This window comes from Alligator sinensis, unplaced genomic scaffold (assembly GCF_000455745.1).
Source record: "Alligator sinensis unplaced genomic scaffold, ASM45574v1 scaffold90_1, whole genome shotgun sequence".
NCBI lineage: Eukaryota > Metazoa > Chordata > Crocodylia > Alligatoridae > Alligator > Alligator sinensis.
This window is the reverse complement of record NW_005842275.1, coordinates 23,835-50,912: the sequence shown is the minus strand read 5'-3', so window position 1 is coordinate 50,912 and position 27,078 is coordinate 23,835. Positions and strand designations below refer to the sequence as shown.

General features: G+C 42.5%; 1 protein-coding gene across 5 annotated transcripts in view; it reads right to left on the bottom strand.

The window, feature by feature from the left end:
* The window catches only part of CUNH12orf50 (chromosome unknown C12orf50 homolog), a 42,822-nt gene that overhangs the window by 2,442 nt on the left and 13,302 nt on the right, over nt 1–27,078 (bottom strand). For 4 of the 5 annotated variants that reach the window (XM_006027914.2, XM_006027913.2, XM_006027915.2 and 1 more), the window contains 8 exons: nt 24,263–24,421; nt 22,502–22,579; nt 22,297–22,410; nt 18,255–18,365; nt 16,970–17,077; nt 11,540–11,647; nt 11,121–11,324; nt 1,204–1,297 (listed from right to left, as the gene is read on the bottom strand). In XM_006027914.2, coding sequence (XP_006027976.1) covers nt 1,224–1,297; nt 11,121–11,324; nt 11,540–11,647; nt 16,970–17,077; nt 18,255–18,365; nt 22,297–22,410; nt 22,502–22,579; nt 24,263–24,421 — 956 coding nt within the window. In that variant the 3' untranslated portion in view covers nt 1,204–1,223. The remainder of the gene's footprint in view (nt 1–1,203; nt 1,298–11,120; nt 11,325–11,539; nt 11,648–16,969; nt 17,078–18,254; nt 18,366–22,296; nt 22,411–22,501; nt 22,580–24,262; nt 24,422–27,078) is intronic. The other variant, XM_006027916.2, reaches the window with a different exon arrangement.

Genomic DNA, 27,078 nt, shown 5'->3' with positions numbered 1-27,078 from the left:
TAGTAGGCACTTGTCAACTAGAGGATTTTGGTTAAAGTAACAATTTTGAGGACCAGGTAAGACTTTTTGATACAGTAGAGAAAGAACCTACCCTGAACCACCTAGCAATTCTCATACCTGGAACCAGGAGAGGATCACAGAGACACCACCACAAGCAGTACAAGTTACGTGATTGATAGGTCTCCTTGTCTCAGATCGATGCTGAGTGAAAGATGCCACTAAGGTTTACCATACCTAACTTCTAGGCACCTACCTGGCTCCCAAAGTGAAATCCACCGCTGAATTAGATGTGTAGAACTTATAATAGAAATTATACTTTATTGCAATAAAGAGAAAAGTGTCATGAAAGTGAATACACCACAGAATAGGATTTGCAACAGCCAGCAAGCTAAGTGTGGAGCTGTATTAGCCAACACTAAATGCTGAAGAGAGTAGCCTGGTGTGGCACAGGGAAGCTTGCAGCCACCCAGCTACTCATGGTGCAGTGCAAGCAAATCCTCCTGCCACTGAACACTGCCAAACTCTAGCTCTGTAAGCCGGATCCAATAGCTGCACTGGCCAGATTGAAAGCACCCCTGCCACCATTTTGAAGTGTGGGAATGCTGATACATGAGATGCGGGAGGCTGCTGGAGCATGGCAATTGTCATGCTCCAGCAGAATTGATGAATTGGGTCTACTCCAATGCACTGGAATTACAGTGCATTGGAGCAACCACTCCCTGCTCATGTACAGGCATTCTAGATGCCTAAGTCCTTTTGTGGCTCTGGACATAAGTCCCCTAACTTCCAGCTATTGCACATTAAATATTATACATGGAGAAACCACTAGAAAGGGACAAAAGCCCAACTTTTAGTAATCTAGTTTACAAAACCATACTACTTTGTCCACCACTACAAGCCATTGGCCATTCTATTCAGTAAAAAGTGCTTAGTTCTTGTCTGTAGAGGAAGTCATGCATCTGTCTGACATATTAGAAGCACACATAATAGTGACCTGTAAGAAGTAGTTCTTGAGCTAATGTGTAAAAGCACACAGTCTCAACAAGAAAGAGCTAACAACTCAGACTTCTTAGCATCACTTAAAAACAGTAATTTTGGGCTGGATATCTTTTAAAAGTGTTTTCCTGATTCTAGCTGGAGACATAATTAAAACAGAGATGTCATTTTTAACATTCACTGGAAGTAATGCTTTAAAGCAGGTACCTGAATGGATTTTTTCAGACTTAGAGTATGCTTTTTGTATGTGGGCTTCTTTTTCTCCAAATTGGTGCATTGTAAGATGCTGAAGTGCATTTGTCTGTTGGAAAATATATATATTTTTATACTTTTGCTTGCAATTATAGTACACAGATTCTTATCCTGCTACACAAGCTAAACAATATTATTAGCTAAAGTATCAACTGACACATCACACAAATTACATGCCATCTTGAAATAAAAAATAACATTAAATCAGGACTTAGTCACCAAATTGTTAAGAAATTAATTGTATTCCTATATCATGTTTTCAGGAGACTCATAGAAGCTCCCAAACCAGAAGAACTTTTCCACTGAGATCATGGAATTAGGCAGCACAACATTTCCTTTGTAGAAGACCTCAAATGTAGCATAAATGCCCCTGGACTAGCAAAGTCTATTCCTTACGTATCTCTTTAACCTTAAGTTTTGGATGCATGGAATGGTACTGAGGGAATATAACAAAAGGCAGTCTTGTGCTGTTGTCCTATACCAGAGGTTCTGTACCAGGATGCTGTGAGACCCGCTCAGAGGTGCCATGGCACAAGTGCTACCACTGTGGCTAAGTAAAAGTGCTCTACTTAGTGCACAGCCAGACCAGGAAGGCTATGGCACATACATGGTCTCCTGCTTCATTAGGGTTCTCTGACAATCCTAAAGCAGGCAGGGGGTCAATTTGTGTGGCAGCTTTTTCTGATCTGCTCCCCACATACTCTACCCCAAAACAGAGGCATGTGGTGCAGTGACATCAGCTCTGCGTGCCTTTGTTTCTGTGACAATCCATGAAGATTCAGGCCAGGAAGGGCTGCACAATGAGGTGGCTCTCCTGCCAGCTTTAGGCTTATCAAAGAATTCTAATAAAGCAGGAAAGTATGCACATGTTACAGCCCTTCTGAGTCTGTCTGTGCACTAGGTGCATGGGGCAATTTTATCTGGTGGTGACGGTTTCACTCTGTTGAGAACCACTGAGAGAAGGTGAAGCAGCCCAACAGTGGTTCTTAACCAAGGATGCTGCCAAATACAAAAAGGTGGGGAATCATAGAAAATCAGGATTGGAAGGGACCTCAGGAGGTCACCTAGTCCAACCCCTGCTCAAAGCAGAACCATCCCCAACTAGATTGTATGATGTTTTTTCTCCTTCTTTATATTGTATATGTTTATATTGTATATCTTTATGTTTATATTGATTTTTACTGTTCTATATTACTGTTTTACTGGTACTATATGATTTAGGCCTTATGTAAGTTAGCATAAGTCATGTCAAGTTTCCATTTTGTTTCCATTTTGTTTGTCATGTCTCCATCCTGTCCCCAGGCCCGGTTGTGTACCCCATGACTCACACATATCCCTCCTATGTAACTTGATTCCTGAATGAATGGGGATGAATGAGGGTGCTTGAGAGACAATGGCAGTAGGTCTAAAAATAGCTCCCTCTGAATGACCGACCCATCGATACCTGGACCAATGACCCAGCCCTTGGAACCACTCATCAGCATTCAAGAAACAATACAGACACCCAAAACTGCACATCCCTGCATGGAGCACACATACTCAGTATGCCAGGAGCTGACCCTTGCCTGGGCATGCCTCCCATCACTAGGGTCACACAAGGTCTGCCCCTCTAAAAAGGGACAGTGAAGACAGACCCAGGGGGACACCCTGTCCATCTGGACAAGCACCATGCCACACCACCTATCCACCCAGAGGCCCTGCTGGCGACCCCCCTCTGGACAACTCCTACTGGACAAAGACCCCTTTCCAGCCTGGATAGGTAGCTATCACCCCCACCCCCTCTTCAGCCAAGGACTTGGACTCTGCTTCTCTCCCCCACCTGGACTCCAACCCTTCCAGTGCTTCTTCCTCCTGCTGCCATTATGAATGCATGTGCATGTGTGTGTACCAATAACTTCATGGGGCTGTGTAGTGTGTTGTCTGTTTAATAAACCTGCTATTTTGAAACCCTGAGTTGGGTTTTTGTCTGTTTCCTAACTTTCCTCCTTGCCACCACTTATCTACCCCCCCAGTCTCTAAGCTGTCATCCTGTTTCCAGTCCCAAGCTCCCAGGTTTCTGCCTCTCTCTCTCTCTCTCTCTCCCTTTCCTGGCTGTCTCCTCCTTGCCATCACTTATCTTCCCCGCCCCCCAATATCTCAGCTGTCTCCCTCCGTTTCCAGCCCCAATCTACCTTAAGTAACCCCAAGCCTCAGTTCCTCAGCCAGCTTCTCTCTAGTCCATTGGTTCTAATCTAAAGTCTGGCAACTTTCACTCCCCACACTTTAACTCTCTCTCACCTTAATCTTCCCCCAGGTACGCCAAGCACACACATATATACCGTGCCATCCAAGTTAGGAACTTACCTATGTGTAGGTGGGTTGTATGTGTGTAAACTGGTGAGTGTGTGTATATATATGTCACTGTGTGTATGATATATGAATTAGTGATCTGGGTATGTGTACTGAGTGTGTGCGTATGGACAATTGATTTTCGTCTAACTTTTGGGGTGTATAGGGTATGTGCTTGAATTGGTGATAGGTATGCATGTGTCTAGGCTGGTTTGGATGTGTATGTGCCTGAGCTGGTAGTGTGTGTGTGTGTGTGTGTGTGTGTGTGTACGCACCTAATTGGTTTGTGCGTTTTCATATGTGCAATTGTGTCTCACCCTCCTGTCTAACAATGCAATATTGAGATCCTGAGAGTTGGCCTGACCCCACAGAGCAACAAGATGATCCCACCCAAGGCTACATCTTAAAAACCTCCAAGGATAGATAGTCCACAACCTCTCTGGGTAACCTGCTCCAGTGTTCTAAGCAAGTTTTTCCTGATATCCAACCTAAACTTCCCTTGCGGCAACTTGAGACCATTGCTCCTTGTTCTGTCATGTGCCACCACTGAAAACAATCTAGCCCCATCCTCTTTGGAACCACCCTTCAGGTATTTGAAGGCTGCTATTAAATCCCATCACAGTCTTCTGGGGGTTGCCTCCCCCATTTAGTAAAGGATCCATACTGTCCCCAATCATCCTTTTGTTGTTGACATACTTGTAAAAACTCTTCTTGTTACCTTTAAAGTCCCTTTCTAGCTGCAACTCCAATTGTGGTTTGGCTTTCTTGATTTCATTCCTGCATACCCGAGTGTAACAGGGGGCCTGCTCGGGGCTGATCTCTGTGGCCCGCGCACCTGTTCTTGGGGCAACCGCCCATGTTCTCGCCCGCCACACCTTGATGTTAATTAGTCAATTAGATGTTAAGAAGAGGGAGGCTGCCCATTTCCTGCCCCAATGCCAGGGGGTGCTATCTGCAGCTCCATTCCTCCCCTACACTGCAGCCCAAGCCTCGCAGATGGCATCTAGATGTTCTCATCATCACCGGCCCCCATACCGGGCCCCAGAATCCTCCTGATTGAACCCCAATCTAGAATCCTCTCATCAGGTGGCTTTTTCTACCATCACACTGGGCCACATAGCTCTCTTTGGGTGTGGTCCCCCCACTGAGACCTTCGGCTCCTCTAGCCCTGGCCCATCTCCAGGCAAGTCGGGACCCCAGGCCCTCAGCTCTTGGGCGTCCCTCGTGGTGGACCCCTGGCCCTTCGACCCTTCCAGTCTTGGCCCCAGCACGGGCCAGTCAGGGGAAACTCACATAGGCCTGAGTCTATGGCCTTTTTCTCATTCTCTGAGGGTCTACTCTTTGGGCCCTCCAAACAAAGGGGTAACCCACCTGGTTGTGGGGGCTAGGGGTTAAGGCACCCTGACCCGCCTTTCACCAGGGTGGTAACTGGCGTGGCTTTTCCTGGGGGCTCCCACGCCACTGAGAGCCCCACCAGGCCACCCACTCCCAGCAGGGTGCAGTTTTAGGTCATGCCCAGGACCAGGAGTCTCTTATCCTTCCCCTATAGCTCCTCCCTTACCTCCAGATGATATCAACAGTCCTCCAGCCAGGCGACGTTGTTGCCTGGCCTCCAGCAGCTGAACTGCCCTGTTTATATGGGCAGCTCTGAATCTAAAATGGCTGCCTTCATTAGGCACCTGGCAGCTGCCAGCTCCAGGCCCTTAAAGTGGGAGGCACCAACAGTGCCCTGCCACACCGAGCAATACCCTTATACTCCTTCTTATCTGTTTGTCCAAGTTTCCACTTATATGCTTCCTTTTTATATTTTAGCTTACTGAAGAGTTCTCTACTAAGCTAAGCTAGTCTTCTGCCATATTTGCTAGTCTTCCTGCACATTGCGATGGTTTATTCCTGCACCATCAGTAAGGTTTCTTTAAAGTACAACCAACTCTCCTGGACTCCTCTCCCCCTCAGACTGGCCTCCCAGGGGATCCTGCTCATCAGTTCCCTCATTGAGCTGAAGTCTGCTTTTCTGAAGTCCAGGGTCTGTACTCTGTTGTTCTCCTTCTTTCCTTCCTTTCCTCAGGATACTGAATTTAAGCATCTATTGGTTACTGCTGCTCAAGTTGCCATCCACTACTACATTCCCCACCTATTCTTCCCTGTTTGTGAGCAGCAGGTCAAGAAGAGCATGGTTCCTTGTTGGCCTCTCTAGCACTTGCACCAGGAATTTGTCCCCTACACTCTCCAAAAACCTCCTGGCTTGCCTGCACACTGCTGTATTGCCTTCCCAGCAAATGTCAGGGTGATTGAAGTCCCCCATGAGAACCAGGACCTGTGATTGGGAAACTTCTGCTAGCTGTTTGAAAAAGCCTCATCCTGTACACCCTATCTGTAGTAGAAACCCACCATGACATCACCCTTGTTGGTGTCCCCTGTGAACCTAACCCAGAGACTTTCAACAGGCCTATTTCCAATTTCATACTGGAACTCTGAGAAATCATATGGTTCTTTTACATAAAGCACAATTCTTCCTCCTATTCTCTCCTGCCTGTCTTTCCTGAACAGGTTATATCCATCCATGACAGTGCTCCAGTCATGCGAGCTATCCCAACAAGTCTCTGTTATTCCAACCATGTCAGAGAGAGGAGGGCTCTGAGTGTATAACACCATTACATATACTTCCTCATAACAGAGTATCTATCACACTGGCTAACCATCTAGCATACAGATGCAATTGTAACAAATATTGCTATTAATATCTTTTCTTTTGATTAACAAAATGCTTTGATGATTCCATAATACCAAAAGGATTCCTATACTCTGTACTGCATTAACATATTCTACCCCTCCACATTAATGATCCCTAAAATTCATTACACTCAGTGAATTTTTAGTCTGATTTTGAATTGATAGAAACTGAGAAATTACTGATCTGAAAGTGATTAAAATACATGGGATTTATTCAGACATAAAGTTATTAAAATTTGAGGAAAATGCAATGTTTTTCATAGAAAAACAACCTGTGTTGGATTCATCTTTGTGTGTACAATAAATAACTTGACCTTAACTGTGATGATGCAATTACTCCAAGAAAATAGTAGCCTATCAGCTGTATTTGACATTTTAGTAAGCACAAACATTAAAAAAATAATTTTCAAATGCTGTGTAACTTACAAATGCTTGATGAAACCTTAATAATGCTCGTTTAATGTAGCTTTTGTGTGTGTGATATGTACAAGTTAAAGAGGAGGATGTTCTCAACATTTGTAATAGTCTAAGAACATTCTATCCTGGAATTTTACATATAAGGGTATCATCTTGAGTATGAGAAAAAGTAACAGTCTCTTGAAAAGCTCTTCCTGGCTCAAGAGGTGCATGGGCCAACCAGAGGTGACACTCTGCTAGACTTGGTCCTGGTCAAAGAAGGCAACCTGGTTACCAAATTAAATATAGAGGGAAGTCTGGGTGACAGCGACCATAAAACCATCATGTTCACTGCCCAACTTAAGGCACGCGAATCTGATAGCAGGATTGAAGTCTTGGACTTCAAAAATGCAAATTTCAAAAAGCTTAGGTCATTAGTAAGGGAAGTGCTGCGGACCAGGGACCGAAGGCAGAAGGTATACACAAAGAGTATACCTTAAGGGCATGATCCTTAAGGGCATGATCCTTGAAGAATAAAGGAAGTCCATTCCCATGAGGAGAAAAGGTAACAGAAGGGCTGGGAAGCCCTCTTGGCTTCCTCTTAAGAAAGAGGTTTATAAACAATGGAATCTCGGGGCAGGCCCCAAGGAGGAGTATTCCATGACAGCCCGCATTTGCAGGGAACAGATAAGAAAGGCTAAAGTGGCGACCAAACTTAGATTAGCAATGGGAATTAAGAACAACAAGAAGTCCTTCTTTAGGTACATAGGGAACAGGAGAAAAAAAAATAGGAGTGTGGGGCCATTGTTCAGCAACTCAGGAGAGCTGGTTACTGGCACCCAGGAGAAAGTTGAACTCCTGACTGACTACTTTGCTTTGGTCTTTTACCAGACCCAGGGGAAAACAATGCCAGGTACAGTACAGGATGAGCACAGTAGGAATAATCACCCTCCTAATATTGCCATATAATTGGTTTATGACCAATTAAAAAAATTATATATATACACAAGTGAGTGGGATTGGATGATGTTCATCTGAGACTGCTGAAGGAGCTGGCCAAAGCCATTGTGGAACCCCTGGCAAAACTCTTCCACAACTTGTGGCACTCTGGAGAAGTCCCTGAGGACTGGAAGAGGGCCAGTGTTGTGCCCATCCACAAGAAGGGCAGGAAGGAGGACCCAGGTAACTATAGGCCAATCAGCCTAACTTCCATCCTACGGAAAATCCTAGAAAAGTTCATCAAGGAGTCTATCTATGATAAGCTTGCAGAAGGTGAGATTCTGCATGACAGTCAGCATGGTTTTGTCACGGGCAGGTCTTGCCTTACCAATCTCATCTCCTTTTATGACCAGGTAACTCACCACCTGGACACGAGAGAACAGGTTGACATTGTGGGATACTAGATCAAAGGCCTTTTGGAAGTTTAGGTATACAATGTCCTTGTGAGAAAATTGGAGGATTGTGGGCTTAATTCCGAGACAGTCAAGTGGGTGAGAAACTGGCTGCAGGATAGGACCTAGAGAGTCATAGCAAATGAATCTGTGTCATCTTGGCAAGAAGTGGGCAGGAGTGTCCCACATGGGTCGGTGCTTGGTCCAGTACTTTTCAACATCTTTATTAATGATTTGGATGTGAAAGAGCTCACTGACCAAGTTCGCAGATGATGCCAAGTTATGGGAAAGCGTGGTCATGCTTGAAGATAGGCTACAGATATAGGCAGACTTAGACAGGCTAGCAAGTTGGGTGGATCGGCATCTGATGAAGTTCAATGTTGAGAAATGTAAAGTGCTCCACATTGGGATGAGCAACTCCCAACATACCTACAGGCTTGGCAGCACTGAATTGACTAGCACCACGAATGAAAGGGACCTGGGGATAATAATAGACCATGGTATGAATATAAGCTGGCAGTACAATGCTGTAGCCAGTAGGGCAAATAAGACTCTGTCATGCATTAATAGATGCATCTCCAGCAAAACCAAGGAGGTGATTCTTCTGCTCTACTCAGCACTGGTGAGACCGCAGCTGGAGTACTGCGTCCAGTTCTGGGCACCACACTTCAACAAGGACATGGACAAGCTTGAGAAAGTCCGAACAAGAGTCACTTGTATGATCAGTCTTAAAAGGCAAGCCATATGAGGAAAGGCTGAGGGATCTGGGACTCTTCAGCCTGAAGAAAAGAAGGTTGAGAGGGAACCCGGTAGCAGCTTACCACTACACTAGAGGAGTACATCAAGGGCTTAGTGAGCAACTGTTCACCAGGGCACCTGAGGGGAAAACTAGCCACAATATGGCCACAAACTCCTGGAAAAGCAATTCAAGTTCAACATTAGGAAAAACTTCTTTACAGTCAGGGTGTCCAGACTGTGGAATAAGCTCCCTCCAGAGGTGGTACAATCACCTATCCTGGAAATCTTCAAAAGGAGACTAGACAGTCACCCTGCTGGGGTCAGCTGACCCCCAGTTATCTTTCCTGCTTGGTGCAGGGGGGCTGGACCTGATGATCTTCCAAGGTCCCTTCTGGCCTTAAAATCTATGAATCTATGAAAAGAAAAAGGAAAAAAAAAAAAGGAATTGCCAGAATTTGTGATGGCTCTGTCATGTTTTCTGATGGAGTGGTATGGCTATGACATTATTTGGGACAGCAGTGAGAAATGAAAGCTTGTCCAAAAAACCACTGCTAATTCCCAGAAATACCTTTGGAAACAGAAATCACAAAGGGCAGGAAAAGCCAAGCTGCTGGATTGCCAGTGATAGTTAAAGTTTTGTTAGTTTAATAAGACAGGTCAGAAGTTAAAAATAAAGAAAAGGCCATAGTGCAAACTTTAAGCTATACTTGGAAAACAGGCTGCCAGAATAAAAGAGACAGGACCTCAGAATCTGACCTGAAGGTTTCTTCTCAAATTCCTGACATGTACTAGGTATTGCCAGGAAGGCAGTGGGTTACTTCAAAGATGGAACAAGTGCAGAAAGAAAATGTCACTGGTGCCATTCTAAAAGAACTGCAGGCAGAATACTAATTCTGTCTTCAGACTGGCTGAAATAGAAAGTGACAAATAACCAACCTTAAAACTGTACATCACAAAATGCCACAATAGATTTTAAAAAGATATAAAAAGCTTCAGTAATGTCCAAATCCCAGTTTGTATAATAGAAAGTAATATCATAAGAAGGATGTTTGTTTGGTCTCCTGTTGAGGGGAAAAAAGAGGCTGAATGTCTGTTAGGGGGAAAGCAAGCTTTTCACTACCGAGTTGTTCAATTAGATAATCTTTGGAATTAATATGCAGCACACAGACTAAAGTAAAAAATGGAACACTGGATTATAAAATGTCTCAAAATGCTTTAAAAATTAATTACATTATAAAAGAATTTATTTAATTACACTAAACCGAAGGCATAGCCTTTTGTGCTCTTTCTCTCTTTATTGAATTCTTAAATTACCTTTTCACATATATAAAGGCAAGAAGAAATAAGACAAAAAAGAAAACCTGGAATAACTAAAGAAGAAAACAGGCACACTGAGACAACATAATACCTGAACCAATTGACTGAACAGTTTTGAATGCTTTGTAGATAATGGATTTAATTAAGAAACTAATGAAGATCAGATGGCATAAAAGCAGTGCTTAGATCATAGCCTGACTGTGCAGGATGAAATACTATGAACATGTATATAGCTAAGAATTCCAATAACTTTCTCAGTAAATTCTAATATAGTGCACCTTGGAGTAGTTTCATTTTAAATCTGTTTGCATGCCACATGAGGGATATAAAATGATAAAATACTCAATGCTGTCTTTAAGAAACTTCAAGATTTCTCTACAAATTATAGAGATCTCAAAAGACAGATTTAAAACTCATATGAGTAACTCAAACCAGAAAGGTGCAAAAGAGTGGGACAATAAGCTGTTCCCAGCCTATAATGCACCAAGTTTTAAGAAAACTTTCAGTGCTAAATTATCATCAATCTGTTCTTGGGTTTACAAGAAATTCCTCCTGTCCTGTTTCACTCCAGTTCAAGACCTGGTCAAAATCGTTGCTAGGGACTGCAGTTATTGCTAGTGCTCCAGTGGACAGTAGTTTCTAATATGGTAGGGATGGGGACGGGGCCATGGGCCATTCCCTTCTCCTCAGGTAGAACAAGTGACTAGACATGGGAACTAATTTATCTGGACCTTTTGTATATAATGGACTTGCTACTCAAGCAAATTGTGGCTGCCTTTACTTTTTAGCTTCCCCAGAACTTAATGACATTTTCTCATTTTTATTTCTGGATTTTGCAATAATCTGTTTAAGATTATCTGACATGAGTCAAATTTTGCTTAGATGTATTGATGCAGGGAAGTTACAGGAGCATAATTGGGCCCAATGGTATACAGGATGACAAGGAATCTTGTATTATTAAGAGCCCACCTGTAGATATATTCAGTTTGGATTCTTTACTGAAGCTGACATTGCTGTTGGTCACATTTGTTGATCTTCCAGGTTCTGGCGAATAGAAATAAGTGCTTCTCCCAGAAGCTTTTAGAGAAGGAATATAAGAAGCATTCTCGAAATTCTGCCTTTGATAACTTCTTTGGCAATTTGCTTCACTTTTTGAGTGAGAACCATGCGTTGCTGGAAGTAAAAAAATACATTACATCAAACTTTCAAGATACTTCCCAATATCTGACATATCAGTATAAAGGATACATAGCATACAAACACACACCTTTTAACTGATAGGTTGTGTTTGATCTCAACAGAGAATCAGAAGTGGAAACTGACATTTTAAAAACTCACTTTTTAATTGGTTATTTAAAACTAATTAGTCAAGTATTTCCTTAAAATACCTTTCCCCAAATATGTACTAGATGAGTTTTTTGATTCCTCAGAAATCCATTTCTTTTTCTTCACTCCTTTAAAGTGATGTTTCTTTACAGGTTCAGTGTAGTTCATTCCTAAATGAATATAGTGATATGGATTCATTTTTTGAAAATATACAATATGACAAAATCCCTTTATTTTCCTGGTTCCTCTCTGATGTAATCATTAGCAGGGATGTTTTACCAATCTGCAAAAGCCATTTCTCTCAGTTTAAGTATTGATAGTCAGAGGTTCCTTTGTGGTTGTCAAAACCTTTTCTTCTCTGCTACACTTCCCGGTATCAGAAGCTGACATGACAGCCTGGGAAGTCAGAATATTATACCCTGCTTACTACTTCTCTCCCATCCCTTTATTTTGTTAGTGTTTCATGACTGGATTCTTCTGCTTTATTGGAACCACCATCACTAATATTCTATCTACTGCTTTCCTCAAAGAGAAGCATGTATAAGAAATCTCTTCCACTCTCTTTGTGTACTTGTATAGCAATCGCATGCATTGTGGTCTTTGTGCTTTGTGCTCATTTCCTATATTTTAACTGCATCTTAACTATATGTCAAGCAGTTGTGGTTCATCAGTGAAAGGAGCCTTTTTATTCACTGAATCACCACAAGGTGATTTGAAAAAAGAATTACTAGAATTACTTCCCCACATTTCATATAAAGCTCTTTTTGGACAAAAAGCTTTCTTTTACATAGTAAAAAGCTAATTCTGAAAACAGTCATGATAAGTAGAAATATGAGCAAGTTTTGCCTCGTTAAGAACAAATCATGATATTTCAAAAAAATGTGAAGTTTATTAAAGGAAAAGCTCATGAAATCTTGCAAGTGGACTTCAAATTTAAGTTATAAAATACAGTATTATTAAAGTAATAGATGTTTTTTGTCCAAATTATAGTTCACCAAATAAAAGGCAGAAAATCTGAGTTAATAGTACATTGAGGTGTCATAGATTTTATGGCCTACAAATATCCACTGTAATTCACGCATATATTCTACAACAATAGTTTTTAACCTGTGGTCCACGGACCCCTGGGGGTCGGCAAACTATGTCTAAGGGGTCCACAAAATATGACTATGATCAATCAAAAGTATGTGATTATCTACACTTACAATTCAAAGGGGTTCACACCTCCATCTGAAATTTCCAAAGGGATCTGCACCTCCATTCAAAATTTTTAGGAGTCCACAAATTTAAAAAGATTGAAAAGGCTCTACAACTATGAACTAGGCCTCTTATGCAGCATGCATGTGCAAATCACAGTCCTTTTCAAAAGTTAGTATATTACACCCAAGGTAGAAATCCATGTAAATTGATCCAAAGCACAGAAAACCAACTATGGGAGCTGACAGAAGTGACATTTGTCATATGATTAGCTCCCTGAAACTGCTCTACAGCTGTGCCCTGACAGAAGTGCACAGCTGCAGAGCACTTTGAAAGTGCCTGATTACACAACAAATTAACCCTCATCTAATGAGGGTTCAGATGAAGGAGCTCCATAGCAAAGTGCCATCATTAATTTCTGGCAGTCCCTGTGTGTGATCATCAGGGCTTCCCATCCCCAGTGCTGTCTGCAAGATGGGAGTGGGGAGAAGGGAGGTGGGGGAGCTCCAGGCTGGGGTTTGCCCAGCCTGAGCTGGAGGGGTGACAGGTGGACTGGAGCCCCACAACCTCACAGCCTCCCCAAGCCTCTCCCCCTCCAACTCAGGCTGGGCAAAACCCAGCCTGGAGCTCCCCGCCCCCTTCCTTCTCCCCACTCCCATCCTGCAGATACAACGAGAGCATGTCTGTTTGGGTTGGGGGGTGGGGGTGGTGGGGGCGGATCTAAGTCCTGGTGCTTTCTGTGAAGTACCATGAGTTAGAGCAGGGAGCTGCACATCTGTCAGCACCCTATGTTACTGAGTGTAAAAAACACATTAAGGGCCTTGGCATAAATTCTAGGCCTGTGCGAAGCTTCAGGTGCTGAAATGATTTGGAGGAGATTCGGCCTAATTCAGTAGCCAAAACTCTGAATCCGAAGCGAATCAGGAGACCAATTAAAATGTCTGAATCAATTCAAAGCTCTCCGAATCGGTTTGGAAAAGATTCGGAGAGCTTCAACGGTTCAGGGAGTCCCCACTCGCTGTAGCAGGGATCTGGACCTGGACTCCATGCTGGTAAGTAGGGAGTGGGGGAGGGGTAGCTGGAGGATGGGGGAAGGGACCATGTGTGGGACCCCTACCAGGCCCCATCCCCTACTTATTCTGCCAGCCCTGCTGAGCACTCCCTGACCCCTGCCCACTGTCCCATCATAGCCCCGCCATGGCTGCCTTGCCTGGCCCCAGCTCCCGGCTCTTTAAAAAAGCCCCCACTCACCAGCGATCCCTGCTGCCCCCCACTGCCCCACACTGCACAGGGGGCTCTGCCACGAGTCCCCTGCCCCCTGCCCACTGTCCCAGCTCCCCCCATGCCTGATCTGCCCGGCCCTAGCTCCTAGCCCTTTAAAAAGCCCTGACTCACCGGATGCTGCAACAGCCTTGGAACTTCTGGAAGCTTGTTGCAGAGCCACCCACACAGTATGGGGCAGTAGGGATGCCTCCCCCCACCTGGCAGGAGCTGGTGAGCCAGAGCTTTTTTATTTTACTTGTTTTTTTTTAAGGGCCCGAAGCTGGGACCAGGCAGAGCAGCCATTGGAGGGGCTGGGAGTGCAGGCGGGGGTCAGGGGGCTCATGACAGAGCCCCTCACACAGTATGGGGCAACAGGGGGCAGTGGGAATCACCCTCCTACCTGGCAGCAGCCGATGAGTGGGGGCTTTTTCTTTTTTTTCAAGTGCCAGGAGCTGGGAGAGCAGGCAGGGCAGCCATTGAGAGCAGGCGGGGGATGGGGCCAATTCAGAGATTTGGCCAATTCGGCTGTGGCTGAATTGACTCAGGACAGTCACCTGAATCACCAAATCAAATCACAGTCCCCTAAATCGGACGAATCTGAAATGAATACTAGCTGCTTCGCACAGCCCTAATAAATACCTCCATTTTGTATATAACCTCCATTATATAAAATTTATAACAAGCTTTGGGTAACCTTGTAGAGAGACAGGCTTCCAAGGCTAGATTCCATGTTTTTGCTGATGTATACAAGAAAGCACTGGCTAGGTGCTTGAATATAGTCACATAAACAAAGCAACGGAAACCCATTACATTAAGGAACAATATTCATTGCCAAGACTTGAAACCTAACTGATAACATTTGAGGCCATCCTAGTTAAACAGTTGTTAAGTATTTATCATAAATGCTTCACTTAGCTGAGGAGGGAGTCTTCAGGATCAACCTCTTCATTATCGTATATCCTATCAGGTTGTTGATAGATGTCATTAATAATTGTATGTGTATGTGTGTGTGTGTGTGTGTGTATTTGTGTGAATATATATATATATGACAAGCCTGTGTGAAGCGGCTAGTATTCACTTCAGATTCAGCTGATTTGAGCGGAAAGTGATTCAATTTGGCGATTCAATTCACTGTCCCAAGTTGATTCAGCTGCTGCTGAATCAGCCGAACCTCTGAATCATACAGGTCCCATCCCCCGCCCACTCTCAATGGCTGCCCTGTCCGGCCCCAGCTCCCAGATCTTTAAAAAAAGCTCCGTATTCACCAGCTGCTGCCAGGCCAGCGGGGGGGGGGAAGGCAGCAATCCCTGCTGCCTCTGCTGCCCTGCTCTGCATGGGTGGCTCTGTCATGAGCTCCCACCCCGTGCCCGCTCTCCCAGCTCTCCCCACTCCCAATGGCTGCCCTGCCTGGCCCAGCTCCCAACTCTTTTAAAAAAAAAAAATAATGCCCCCACTCACTGGCTTCTGCCAGGTGGGAGGGCAATCCCCACTGCCCCTACTGCCCTGAGATGCATGGAACGCTCTGCCACAACCCCCCAGAAGCCCCAATGGCCGCTGCAGCAGCCAGTGAGTGCAATGCCTTTTTTTTTTTTTTAAAGAAGCAGGAGCTGGGCCCAGGTGGGGGAGCCATGGAGGGGCTAGGAGAGCAGGCGGGGGTTGCAGGGTGCTCAGAGGGGCTGGGGGAGCAGGCAGGGGATGGGTCCTGGCGGGGGTCCCCTCCCCACTCCTTCAGCCCCCACCCCCTTCTTACCAGCACGGACCCCAGGTCCAGCTCCCTGCAGTGGCAAGCAGGGACTTCCCAAATCTCTGAAGCTCTCCAAATCTTTTCTGAATCAATTCAGAGAGCTTTGAAACAATTTGGACCCTTTTTATTGGTCTTCTGATTCAATTCAGATTCGGAGATTTGGCTGCTGAATCAAACTGAATTTCCTCTGAATCGAATCAGCACCTGAAGCTTTGCACAGCCCTAATATATGATTGCACTGAAATCTTTGCACTGAAAGGCACACACTTTGCACTGAAAGGCAGCTGGCAAGACCTTTAACACTATATTACCTGCTCTCCTACAAGAAAAAATGACTCTGTCTCCTCTTACCTCTAGCTGACCTGCATATGCACTACTTTTTCTTCTTGTCCATTCAGGTCATGCTGGGAAGAATTCTAAAGTTCCACTACATATGTTTATGTGGAACATTTTATTACTTTTTGACATATCTGTAGTTTATAATCAGAATGTATCCTTTATTTTTACCTTCAAAAGATCCAAATGATAAGCACGTAATGACTAATCAACAATGACTATGTAAATAAAACCAGCCAATATTTTTCAGCTGAGAAAAATATTGCATTAAAACATGCAACATCTCAAACATGTTTTGGTATTCTGTAGTGCAAACTGAGGCCCCTGTAGACTTCAAGTATACTTGATAATGTCTTTGATAATTTTGCTGATTTAGGGCATCCACCATTAGGGGCCTCATTCTGTGGGATGCCACACATCCTTAATTCTGATTAACTTGCACTGGAGTTGAGAGTGCTCAACATTTCATTTCAGGATTGGACAAATTGGGCCTGATCTTATTCCACATACCAGTATTAGGTACGTAAGCATACATTCATAACCTGCAGTTATCTTAGCCTTAAGACTAAATCATAGAAAGCAGTAAGGAGGTGGACCCAGCCACTTTTGCATTAACTTTTTTTTTTTCAGGGACTGAAGAAGGGTGGACTATGAACACAACCATTGGATCCCATCCAATAAGTAAAACAGAATCTGGGCCTTAGTTTTGAAGAAGATTATGATAATAATCTTGCTCACACTGAAGTCAATGAGAGAACTGGGCCATCATAAAAATATTACTATCTATATTCATAAGGATGAAAGAAGCCAAGATGTTAATTGAATTTCATCAAGTTACTGCATGTCTGTAGTAGTCAGAAGATACAGGTCTTGCCTTATACGTCCAGCCTAATTACAAAGTGAGCAAAAACATTTTCCAAAATTACAAGAAATATAAATAATTATTCAATACCTTTTATATCTGAAGGTTTTGATATAATTAACTGTTTCCCCCCATTTAATGCTTCATTTTTCTTCCCTCCACCAACTCTGTTCCTTTGTGGCACATAACAATCACCCCCTACAGAAAATGATGAAGCATCACAAAATTAGGAATAAAGGAAATAAATGTCATGTCCTTATTAAGATAAAATAGTTTAATATAGGTTTCAGTGTGAAGAATGCAAACTATTGACTTCATACTTTTTGTCATACACTTTTTACTAGTTTTAGTTAAATAACTATATAATATATTAAAATTCTAAAAATTAAAAGCAAACAGAAAACTCATATGTAATATATAAAGCTCATATAAGTGGAAATTTAAGATACTTTTAACTCATTTCTCAGTCTGACTGGGTTTTCATAATTCATTCTCCTTCTACACAAATACTTCTAAATAATAGCTTACAAAACATAAACACAGATACATTTATCACACGTTATATGTACAGGGATCAAAGAAAGAGATAAGCATATTTATAAAATTCTATGTAATTCTTATTTTTGCTACTACCAAGCATTCAAAAAGAAAAGGAGATTGCCAATTCTAGGTAAATATAAATTGCTTAGTGGGTTTAATGCTATTGGTATTCATAATACATTATCTTATTTACCATATGATTATTAATAATAACAAAATACATTTCAAAGCATTTACCAGTATTTCCATTTTCAAGTCTACAGGGCATGAGAATACTTCATCCTTAATTACTTACCTTGGGCTCCATGGATGCAGACCCCTATGACTGCAGAAGATATCACTGAAGAAATCAGTACAGATAAAACAGCTTTTAAGATTTGGACCTACGTGACTGCCAAAAATAAGAAGTGTGTTCACCTTAACTAATGATATTCTCTCAAATATAACTATTTCTGAAAGCATCCTGCACCAGTCTGTTATCTCTTTGTCAAGCCTTTCTGAATGAACTATATAATGTTTCTTTATAGCCAGGGTAAAACACATAAATAATCTTTTTTTTCTGGATTAAATAAATAACCAACTCCGTTTCATCACTAAATTAAAAATATTTTGTTCACCCTGTAGCTAAAATAGGTAGAATCCAAATATGAAATACTAATTTTTTTTATAAAAAGCACTGAAAAAATATACCTTACAGAAAATAAATACAGTGGAAATAAATTTCACTGGAGAATACTTGCAAGGCTTAAGTGCTATTGATATTCATAATACCTTTGATTAATTTTATCTACCATAGGATATTCAATAATGACAACACATACTTTAAAGTAATTACCTCCATTTTCAAAGGAGCCAAGGTCCGTCCTGGAGTTTCCATTTAATGATACTATTATTTCTCCTTGTCTTTTTATATTATGAAACTTTGCTGGAACTGAAACACCATCACCTGGGAAAGCAATAGAGGAAAAGTATTAGCCAACTTATGCTGAATCATTTCATTTGTGAGACGTAAATAGATATGGGATAGTAAATGAAGTTATGAATAACACTGTACAATTCAGACTTACACTGATTTTTTGGAAAGTGACACATAAATTAGCATTTTCTTATACAGACTAATGGGGAATTATCAGTAAAACATATATGGATACCAAAAAGACATAACAGAACTAAACCACAGAGTACAAAGCTGAGGCAATACATTTAAATTTTGCTAATTCAGAAAATACAATTTACTGTATTAAAACTTGTGAATTGTCAAGCGGGTATTACACACAGGGTGCATCTACACGTCTCCCTACAGTGACATTGTTATTGCACTGGGCTTTAGTACTTCCTTTTGGAAGTAGTAAAACAGCACAGTGACTGCCCATACTACTCCATGCGCATGGTGCACATGTAGTTTTAGCCACTATTTCACCATAGTGGCGCACTAAAAGAAGGGAGTGCACCACTACAGCGAAGTAGTTGCTGGTCATGTGTAGACTCATGTGATCACTATGACATACAGCAACTTAGCACATCGTTATGGTGACACAGGGTGACATGTAGACGTGCCCATAAACTTGCCTTAAGATCAGAAGGAAACATATTATGGAACATGTTAGCCATGTTCTGTCCCTTATCGGTGAAAGAATACTAGACTAGATCATACTAAGAGCAAACAATGTTTACTGCACACATATCAAACATATTTATTTGTATTGCCAATGATTAACATTTCACTGAAAGGAATTTAATTACGCAGGTGATAGGGGGCATGTCTACATGTGCAATTAATACTGCACAGTAAGCATTCCTGAGGAGCCAATCTACATGTGCTCCCTGTTTGGAGCAAATCTGCTCTCAACAGAACAGCCCAGGACAGGGCTGCTCCAACTCTGCTCTGGTTCCCTGCAGCAGCCAAGAGGAGATCCAGCCTCATGCTGGGTGTTAGCCCAGGGGACAGCAGAGAGTCTGGTGCTGGTCCTCATATGCACAGGGCCAGGAGAGCTCTGCCATCTTCAGCAGCAGCTGTCTCCTGGCCCTTTGCACATCAGGAGGGGTCCTGATGTACAGGGGGCCAGGAGACAGCTGCATCTGCAGAGCTCTCCTGGCCACCTGCACATGGGGACAAGTCCCATACCTAGCAGGGCTTCCGTGTACAACCGGCAGCTGGCCCAGAGCTGTCCCACTTCTGGGGCAGCTCCGAGCCAGCTCTGGGCTGCACCAGGATTTCTCTGAGCAGCCCAGAGATGGCTGAGAACTGTCCCTTCTGGGGCAGCTCCCACTCAGCTCCAGACTGCACAAGGATTCCCCCTTGGTGTTGGGGCTGACCGGACACAAATTTGTTCCCAGTCAGTGTCTACATATGCACAGTAACTAACTGTATTTACAGGTAGTAGCTAACTGTGCAGAGACTAATTTACTGTATAGTAAATGTGAGCGCATGTAGACAGTGACACTTTCCCATGCAGCAGATCAATGTACTTTGCACTAAAGCTTCTCATGTAGACACACTCAGGGTCTCTCTACTCAGCACTGGTTAGGCCTTATCTGGAGTATCGTGTGTAGTTTTGGAATCCACATTTTAAAAAGGATGAGGAGAGGATCCAGAGGTGGTCAGTAAAGATGATAAAGAGCTTGGATAACAGTCTTCAAATACGTGGAGGGCTGCTATAAAGGAGAGAGAGAACACCTTTTTCCTCTTGCAGCAGAGAGTAGGTGGACATGGACCAATGGCTTGAAGTTTCAGTAAAGTAGGTTTAGATTGGATATCAAGAAAAAACTTCTTCACTGTCAGAACAGTGAGTCAGTGGAACTAATGCCTAGAGAAGTTGTGGATTCTCCATCACTAAAGGTGTTTATGAAGAGCCATTAGTTGGGGATGATATAGGCTTAGCTATGCCTAGTTTCTATTGTGGGTACTCTCTATGTTTCTGGGCTTTGCTAGTTGTTGCATGGGGTTTGGGGAATTCTTCCCCCTTTCCCCCCATCTCTACTACATGCATCAGGGGGTTTTTTAAGCCTTCCTCACAGGCATTGAGTGTTGGCTGCAGCCAAGGCTGGGACTTTGACAGGGGTATGCCAATGCTCCTGCTGGGACTAGAAGCCAGAGGTTCCTGGCTGGAGGGTCTTGGTCCTCTGCTCAGGGCCAAACCAATCGCCATATTTGGGGTCAGGAAAGATTGTGGGGGTTTTTGCCTTCATCTGTAGCAGTGGATGTGACCCTCTACCTGGGATCTCTTGACCATAAATTAACAACCTTTTACAAAAGAAGGACATCCTCCTGCTTTACCTGTGGTAGGTTAGGGTGTTACGTCTTGTGTCAGGGTTGACAGTAGTTTTACTCAATTACATTATGGATTTGCATAGGATGGTTTGGATAGGAATGATCCTGCAACAGGGAGGGGATTGGACTAGATGATCTATGGAGGTCCCTTCCAGCTCTACTTCTTTATGATACTAATTAAAGAACTACTACTTATAGTAAATCTGCCAGTTTAAGTAGATATGGTCCAAATTTAGGTCTAGAGAATGCTCCAGTCTTCTCCAAAATCTGGGGTTCATGTTCCACAGAAACATTGCTGTTCTCTGTATTACATCTATTTTGCTAGCTAAGGTATATAGCCCAGTGGTACTGTTATATTATTTGAACATGATGTCATTCTCTTCCTCACATTTATCTCTGTGTAAATGTCCTCTAATCCTCTCCTATGTGTTCCTTTTTTCATTGTTATTAGTCATTTGACTGATTTTTACTGTAATTAAAGTACCTAAAGTATATCTTTTCATTTTATATCTTACATCATATGAAGAACATAAACTTATCAAGGACTTTAACTCTTGTGAAACGTTATCACAAAAGGACTATAAGAAAGAGCAGCTGCTTTGCACTGCAAGTAGGTAGTAACTTCATATGACTGATGGTTATTAATTTAATCCTCTCTGAGATAGATTAAAAACACAAACTGGTTTAAAAATGGCAGAACCCAGTCTAAGATTTGTCCCACCACCACAAGGCAAATGTGTGTTATGTTCGCTATCGATCTAAACTATGCTGCTGACAGAAAACCTCATAACTTAGATTAATTCTACCTCAGGCTTTTTGAATGTCTGTACTTAGCCTTGGGGACAAACCAGGCCATGAATCTCAACACAGTGTATGTAGGTATATTAGTCTCAGTTCTACTTAGCTGGTGTGACTTTAATCCACAATACTGTAGTCCAGTGGTGCTCAGTCTTTTGGCCCAGTGAACCAGATGAGTGGTGTGGGGCAACTCTGCCAGTTGGATCTGACTCCATACACCAGAACTGGGCCCGCTCTGCTTCGGCCAGTGCCATGCACCAGGACTGGGTCTCAGGCTGCTTTCAACTGGCCCTGCGTTCCTTGATCGGGTACTGCACAACCTTGGCCCAGCCTCACATACTAGGACAGACCCCATGCCACTCGGGACAGCCACATTGGCCCTGAACCTGCATGTCCCATCCAGCATGCAGGACCATGCTATCCAGTGTAGACTCACCATGGGTCCAGAAATCCAGCAGCAAGAGAGAGGCAATTAATGCTGCCATTGCTACTCTGCCACAAAATTTTTAGACCTAGAGGGAGCCCTGCTGGCCAGATTACATGGCCCCAGATGTGTTGGATATGACCTCCAGGCTGGGGGTTGAGCACCACTACTACAGTCAGTGGAGAAGGTCCATTCTACACCAACAATTTATGTGCAGTCAAATGCCATTACATTCTCAAATGGTAATGAGAGTATTTCTATTAGTTTCATTATGGATAATAATGCTTTTGGAAATGTTCAAAAACTAAATGTCAGACAACCTAGTAGCAAGAAAAGTAAAATCTTTATCCTTGATGTTAAAATCATCACAAGTCAAGTACTTGCCTTCCTGTAAATCTCTGCCAGTTTCCATAGGCTTCAAGAGCTCAATCTGCAGTGCTGAAGACATAATTTTTACTGAGTAGTTTTCCTGAGGAGTCTGAATTCTGTAATACTCTCCTAATCATGTATACCCCAGAAGAAAGAAAAAAAATCTTTACTATGCTGATTAAATAAATAATTTTAGAAGACTTAATAATAAGATACTTACCAGATTTATAACATATTTCCCTTATTGCTCTTTCTTCCTCAATGTCTGCAGGAGTCTTTGTCAATAAATTAGAGATACCTGTAGAAAACATTTTTAATAGTTAAGGTCTTCCTCAGCATTATTTCAACGTTATAAACAATTTCATTACAGAGAAGTGGTCACTTTATTCCTTTCTGTTATAGGTTCATCCCAACCCTCTGATTTTTGGATTTCAGACAGAAAAGATACTGCTTAATGCTAGATACTTTCAGCAATACAGTCGTAATAATGATGCATGTCAAAAGGCTGATTGATGACTATTATGATGATAATGCCAGATTTTCACTTTTAATGATGGTTTAATTAAAATCACTTACAAGGCTTTCTTGAAGTCCTCAGTCTTCAAAGGAAATGTAGTCACATATAAGGGAAAGGATCTTGTGTTGACAAGATTTTGAATAAATGGCTATTGAGTTGTTTGGCAATGCCCTAAGTATACTCAATAAATCTATGATCATTTGTTTGCAAGAGTCCTGGCTAGTGGCCTTGGCTACAGAGGAAAAATTCTCAGGCTTAATTCATAGAATCATAAACAAGGGTTAGAAGGGACCTCAGGAGCTGATCAATCCAAAACCCTGCTCAAGGCAGGATCAATCCTAGCTAAGCCATATTTTACATGAGCTCATTTTAAGCTGATTTAATTAAACCAGTTAAAAACCCTACACATACAATTTAAGAATGACTTTTTTGATAGCTGACCTGAAATAAGATGGTCTATGTAGGGATCTCAATTGACATAAATGAAATTGTTTAAAAACATTTAAAATTAAATTATCATTTGTAGATGCACTCTAAGCTGCGTCCACACGAGCGGGGGGGCGGGGGAGGGGGGGTGTTTGCAGCAGCACAAACAGTAGCGGCACAAATTGGTTCCACTACTTTGTGTTGCGGTGCACACCCCTGCTAACACAGTTTGCAGTGGGACACATTGCCCCACTGCTTCATGTGCTGCAGGAGGGGCTGGCTGGGGCACAGGGCATTGGGGAATCTTGGTAGCAAATTTTGCCCCAGTGCTGCAAATTAGCAGTGTGGAGCATGGTTTAACATGCAACATGCACAGTTTGAGGCATGACAAAAAGATTTGTGGCACCACAAACCACACATGCCTGCATAACTGGATCCAGCCTAAGTCTATGACTCTGCCCCAAGACTGGGCAGCTACATGCAGTCTGCATTGTCATTCAAACAGCCACTTCAAAAGGGAAAGAACACACTAACAGAGTAACTTCTATGGCTGGTGTAGCCCAGGCAGTTTGTACAGCTTCCATTGGAGAGAAAACATGGGAATGTTCTGACCTGCTACAGATATGTCCCTGCTAAATGGGTAATCTCCCAACATATCGTTTAGCATCATAATACCTGATCAAACAAGCTGTCACTTATGAAAGCTCATGTCTTTCTGAACCATTTAGTCTCTAAGGGTGCATCTAGATGAGTGCTCCCATGCTTTTCTCTGGGGACAACTAGCAGCAGCATAGAGTTGTGCTACTGCTAGCTGTCCCTGGGGAATGCCCCTGCATGTGCGCTCCAGTATGTGCCAAATTGACCTGGGTGGGGTAGGAGAAGTTGGGGCTAGCACCTGGGCTGGTCCCAGCAGTCTGACCTAGGGACCTCCTGAGACTGCAGCAGTGGCAATCCAGGTACACGGAGCCTGGCTGGCAGCCTGGCACTGGCTGGCCAGGCTTCAGTCTTAGTTTCAGATAAAATAAAAATTATATTTACAGTTTTCTTCTTGTTCCTCCTCCTCTTCCTCCTCAAGGCTGATGTTTATGATCAGTGGAGGGTGAATGGGTCTTAAAGTGCTTTCTTGACCTTTCAGGGGTTCTTGGCTAAGGGAAGGATGCAGGGTACTTTCCTGAAAATCTTGTGTGAGAGAGACATCTATAGGAAAGAACATGATGTTCAGTTTGCTAATAAGGCAATGGAGAACCTGTTTCTCAATATTTGATTATACTTCTGAATCATAATCCTGTTACTTTGTTACAAAGAAGCAAATGGCCAAATAGCATCTTTTAGTGTCTTGAGCAGGGCACTGACAAAGTCAATTCTTCCCAGCAAAGAAACACATGAAGAAACTGACTCAGAGGACATGTCTACATGTGCGCATTTACAGCACAGTAACCGAAATTATGCACAGTACGGGCGTGCGTCTACACGTGCATGCCCATACTGTGCAGTAAATATGGTGACTTATGCCAACTTGAGTGTAAATTTGATACCTACATCATGCAGGTATCAAATTTATGCCCAATTAGTCACTGCACAGTAATGCATGTGTAGATGCCTTACTGTGCAGTAACAGTGTGTGGACTGATTTGGTATTAACTTTAGTCCCAAGTCATTCCATGCACAGTGTTAATGTGCTTTACTGCCTGCATGTGTAGACACTGGCCTATTCCCACTTACTGCACAGTAATTTACTGCAAAGTAAATTTAAGCTGGTGTAAATGCATGTGTAGACACACCCAGAGAGGCACAATGCCTACATGTAATAGTTACAATGAACTGGCAACTATTTTAAGACAAAATGTAATTGTTATAACAGATAAATGCCGTTTTAATATGTGCAATATTATTATGGAGAACATAGATTTATTTTTTTTTCCAATTTGCATTTTCTACAAGTATTTTAGAAATTTATCAAAAATAGCAGCAAGTGAAACATTTTTATAAAACCCTCAAAGAGTTGAGCAATTCCTTCTACTATGTTTGTTAGCAATTCAGTAAATGCTGAAGATAAAGAATGACTGTTTTATTGTTCTCAGTCAAATATGATCCATAAAGCAGAAACATTTTGAAGTTTGTAATATGTAATGGCTTGTTCTCCCAGACAAAAAGAGTAACTGTACATGAAGAGAGCCTGTAAAGATTTACTCCACCAGTGAATAAGACTCAATTTAATTTATCCATATACGTCTAGCTGTGAGTCATGTTCATTCTTCAATATTTCTTCCAGTTGACCTTGTATATATTTGCTACTTTTTCAAATGTTCTTTTGAAAACAGAGCTTTCTCTGTTAATATTGCCTTAGGTTACCTAGCATACTATGTTTGACCTGAATGTGTATCATGATGGCAGTTGCAAGACACAGGACCCAGAAAACCCAATTCTATGAAACAGATGGCTTTGATGAAATATGAATGCTCCTTTCATAAGGATTTTCTCTGAAACAGCAAAGACTCCTATACCAGGCTGCATTTTCTCTTATAGTTATGGTAGGAAATGGAAGCCTTTTGCCAAAATCAAATGCCTAGTTTGAAAACTGACAGTTCAGTCATTATGGGAAATATGCCACAATATAGGACATTCCAATGTTATAGCAATGATGAGTGGTGCCATTATTAAGATAATGTTGTTAAAGAAATTAATGTACAAAAATCTAAACTACTTTTTAAAAGTCTGAATTTAGATGAGTCAAATATAAACTAAAGATTCACCACATCTACATTGTTTAAGGACCACGTACAATTCAGTATTGACTTCAGCGTGAGTCCTATATTTTTAGGATCCATACAGATCCAGATGTTGACATCAGTCACAAAGATCTGCAGTACATTATTAAATCCTATTGAGTCAGTTCCCTCTTAGACTGTGTACATGCATTCAAATAATCTGAGAGAATTCTCCCAGGTTTGTCTTCCTGGTACAGAAACATACCTGGACCTCTGTGTATAGATATTCAAATACTGAGGCCCTGAAGAGCAGAGAGCCTGCAGTGCTGACACTGTGCAGCCAACCCTGTGCACACATCTCAGGAATGCTCTGCAGGCTTCCTTAGTCTGTGAAGTGAAAGATTGCAGCTGTGCATAGGGCAGCCCAAATTGGCTGACCCAATCTGCCTACAGTCAGCTTGTTTCCCTGTAGTACAATGTGGAGATTGTGAAGGGGGAGTGCTCTGCTCTCTGCTGGAGTAGCAGGGTCCAGAGAGTCTCCCTGGGGGCAGGGGAAACGGGGAGAAGCTGGAGGACTACATTCTCCTCTGAGAGAAGTCATGGCATGTATAGACATTTGCTCTCCCAGGGAATGATTTAACTCTGGTTGTTCTCAGGTTATTTTTCTCCTGAAGTGGCCATTTTTAGCCTGAGAGAAAAAGCCTGAACTTCTATACACTTGTGTTTTCTCCTGGAAGAGCAGTGACTCTCCCAGGAGAAACTGAATTAAGGCCTCTGTATGAGGCCTTAATTCCTTACCTTATAAATACAGTCACAGTTTTGGTTTAAAGAAACATAAGAAAACAAAAAGTTCTACCATTATTAATCTCTCTTTTTTATACATAATTTGAGACTGACTAACCTATATAGTTTTATTTTAAGCAGCTAAAACTCAGCAGCTAGACCAATACTTAAGCACCTTGTTTAACCAGAGTCCAGAGTGAGGGGGAGTTGGCTAGGGAGCTTGCTTGAAAACTCTCTCATTCCTTCACTGTAAGCTTGCTGAGAGGAATGAGGTTTGCAGGGGAAATGAACTCTTCAGGATCAAGGAACAGCTAACAGGCCAGCTACAGAGGAGTTTGCTAAGGAAGGTCTGCTTGGAAAGAG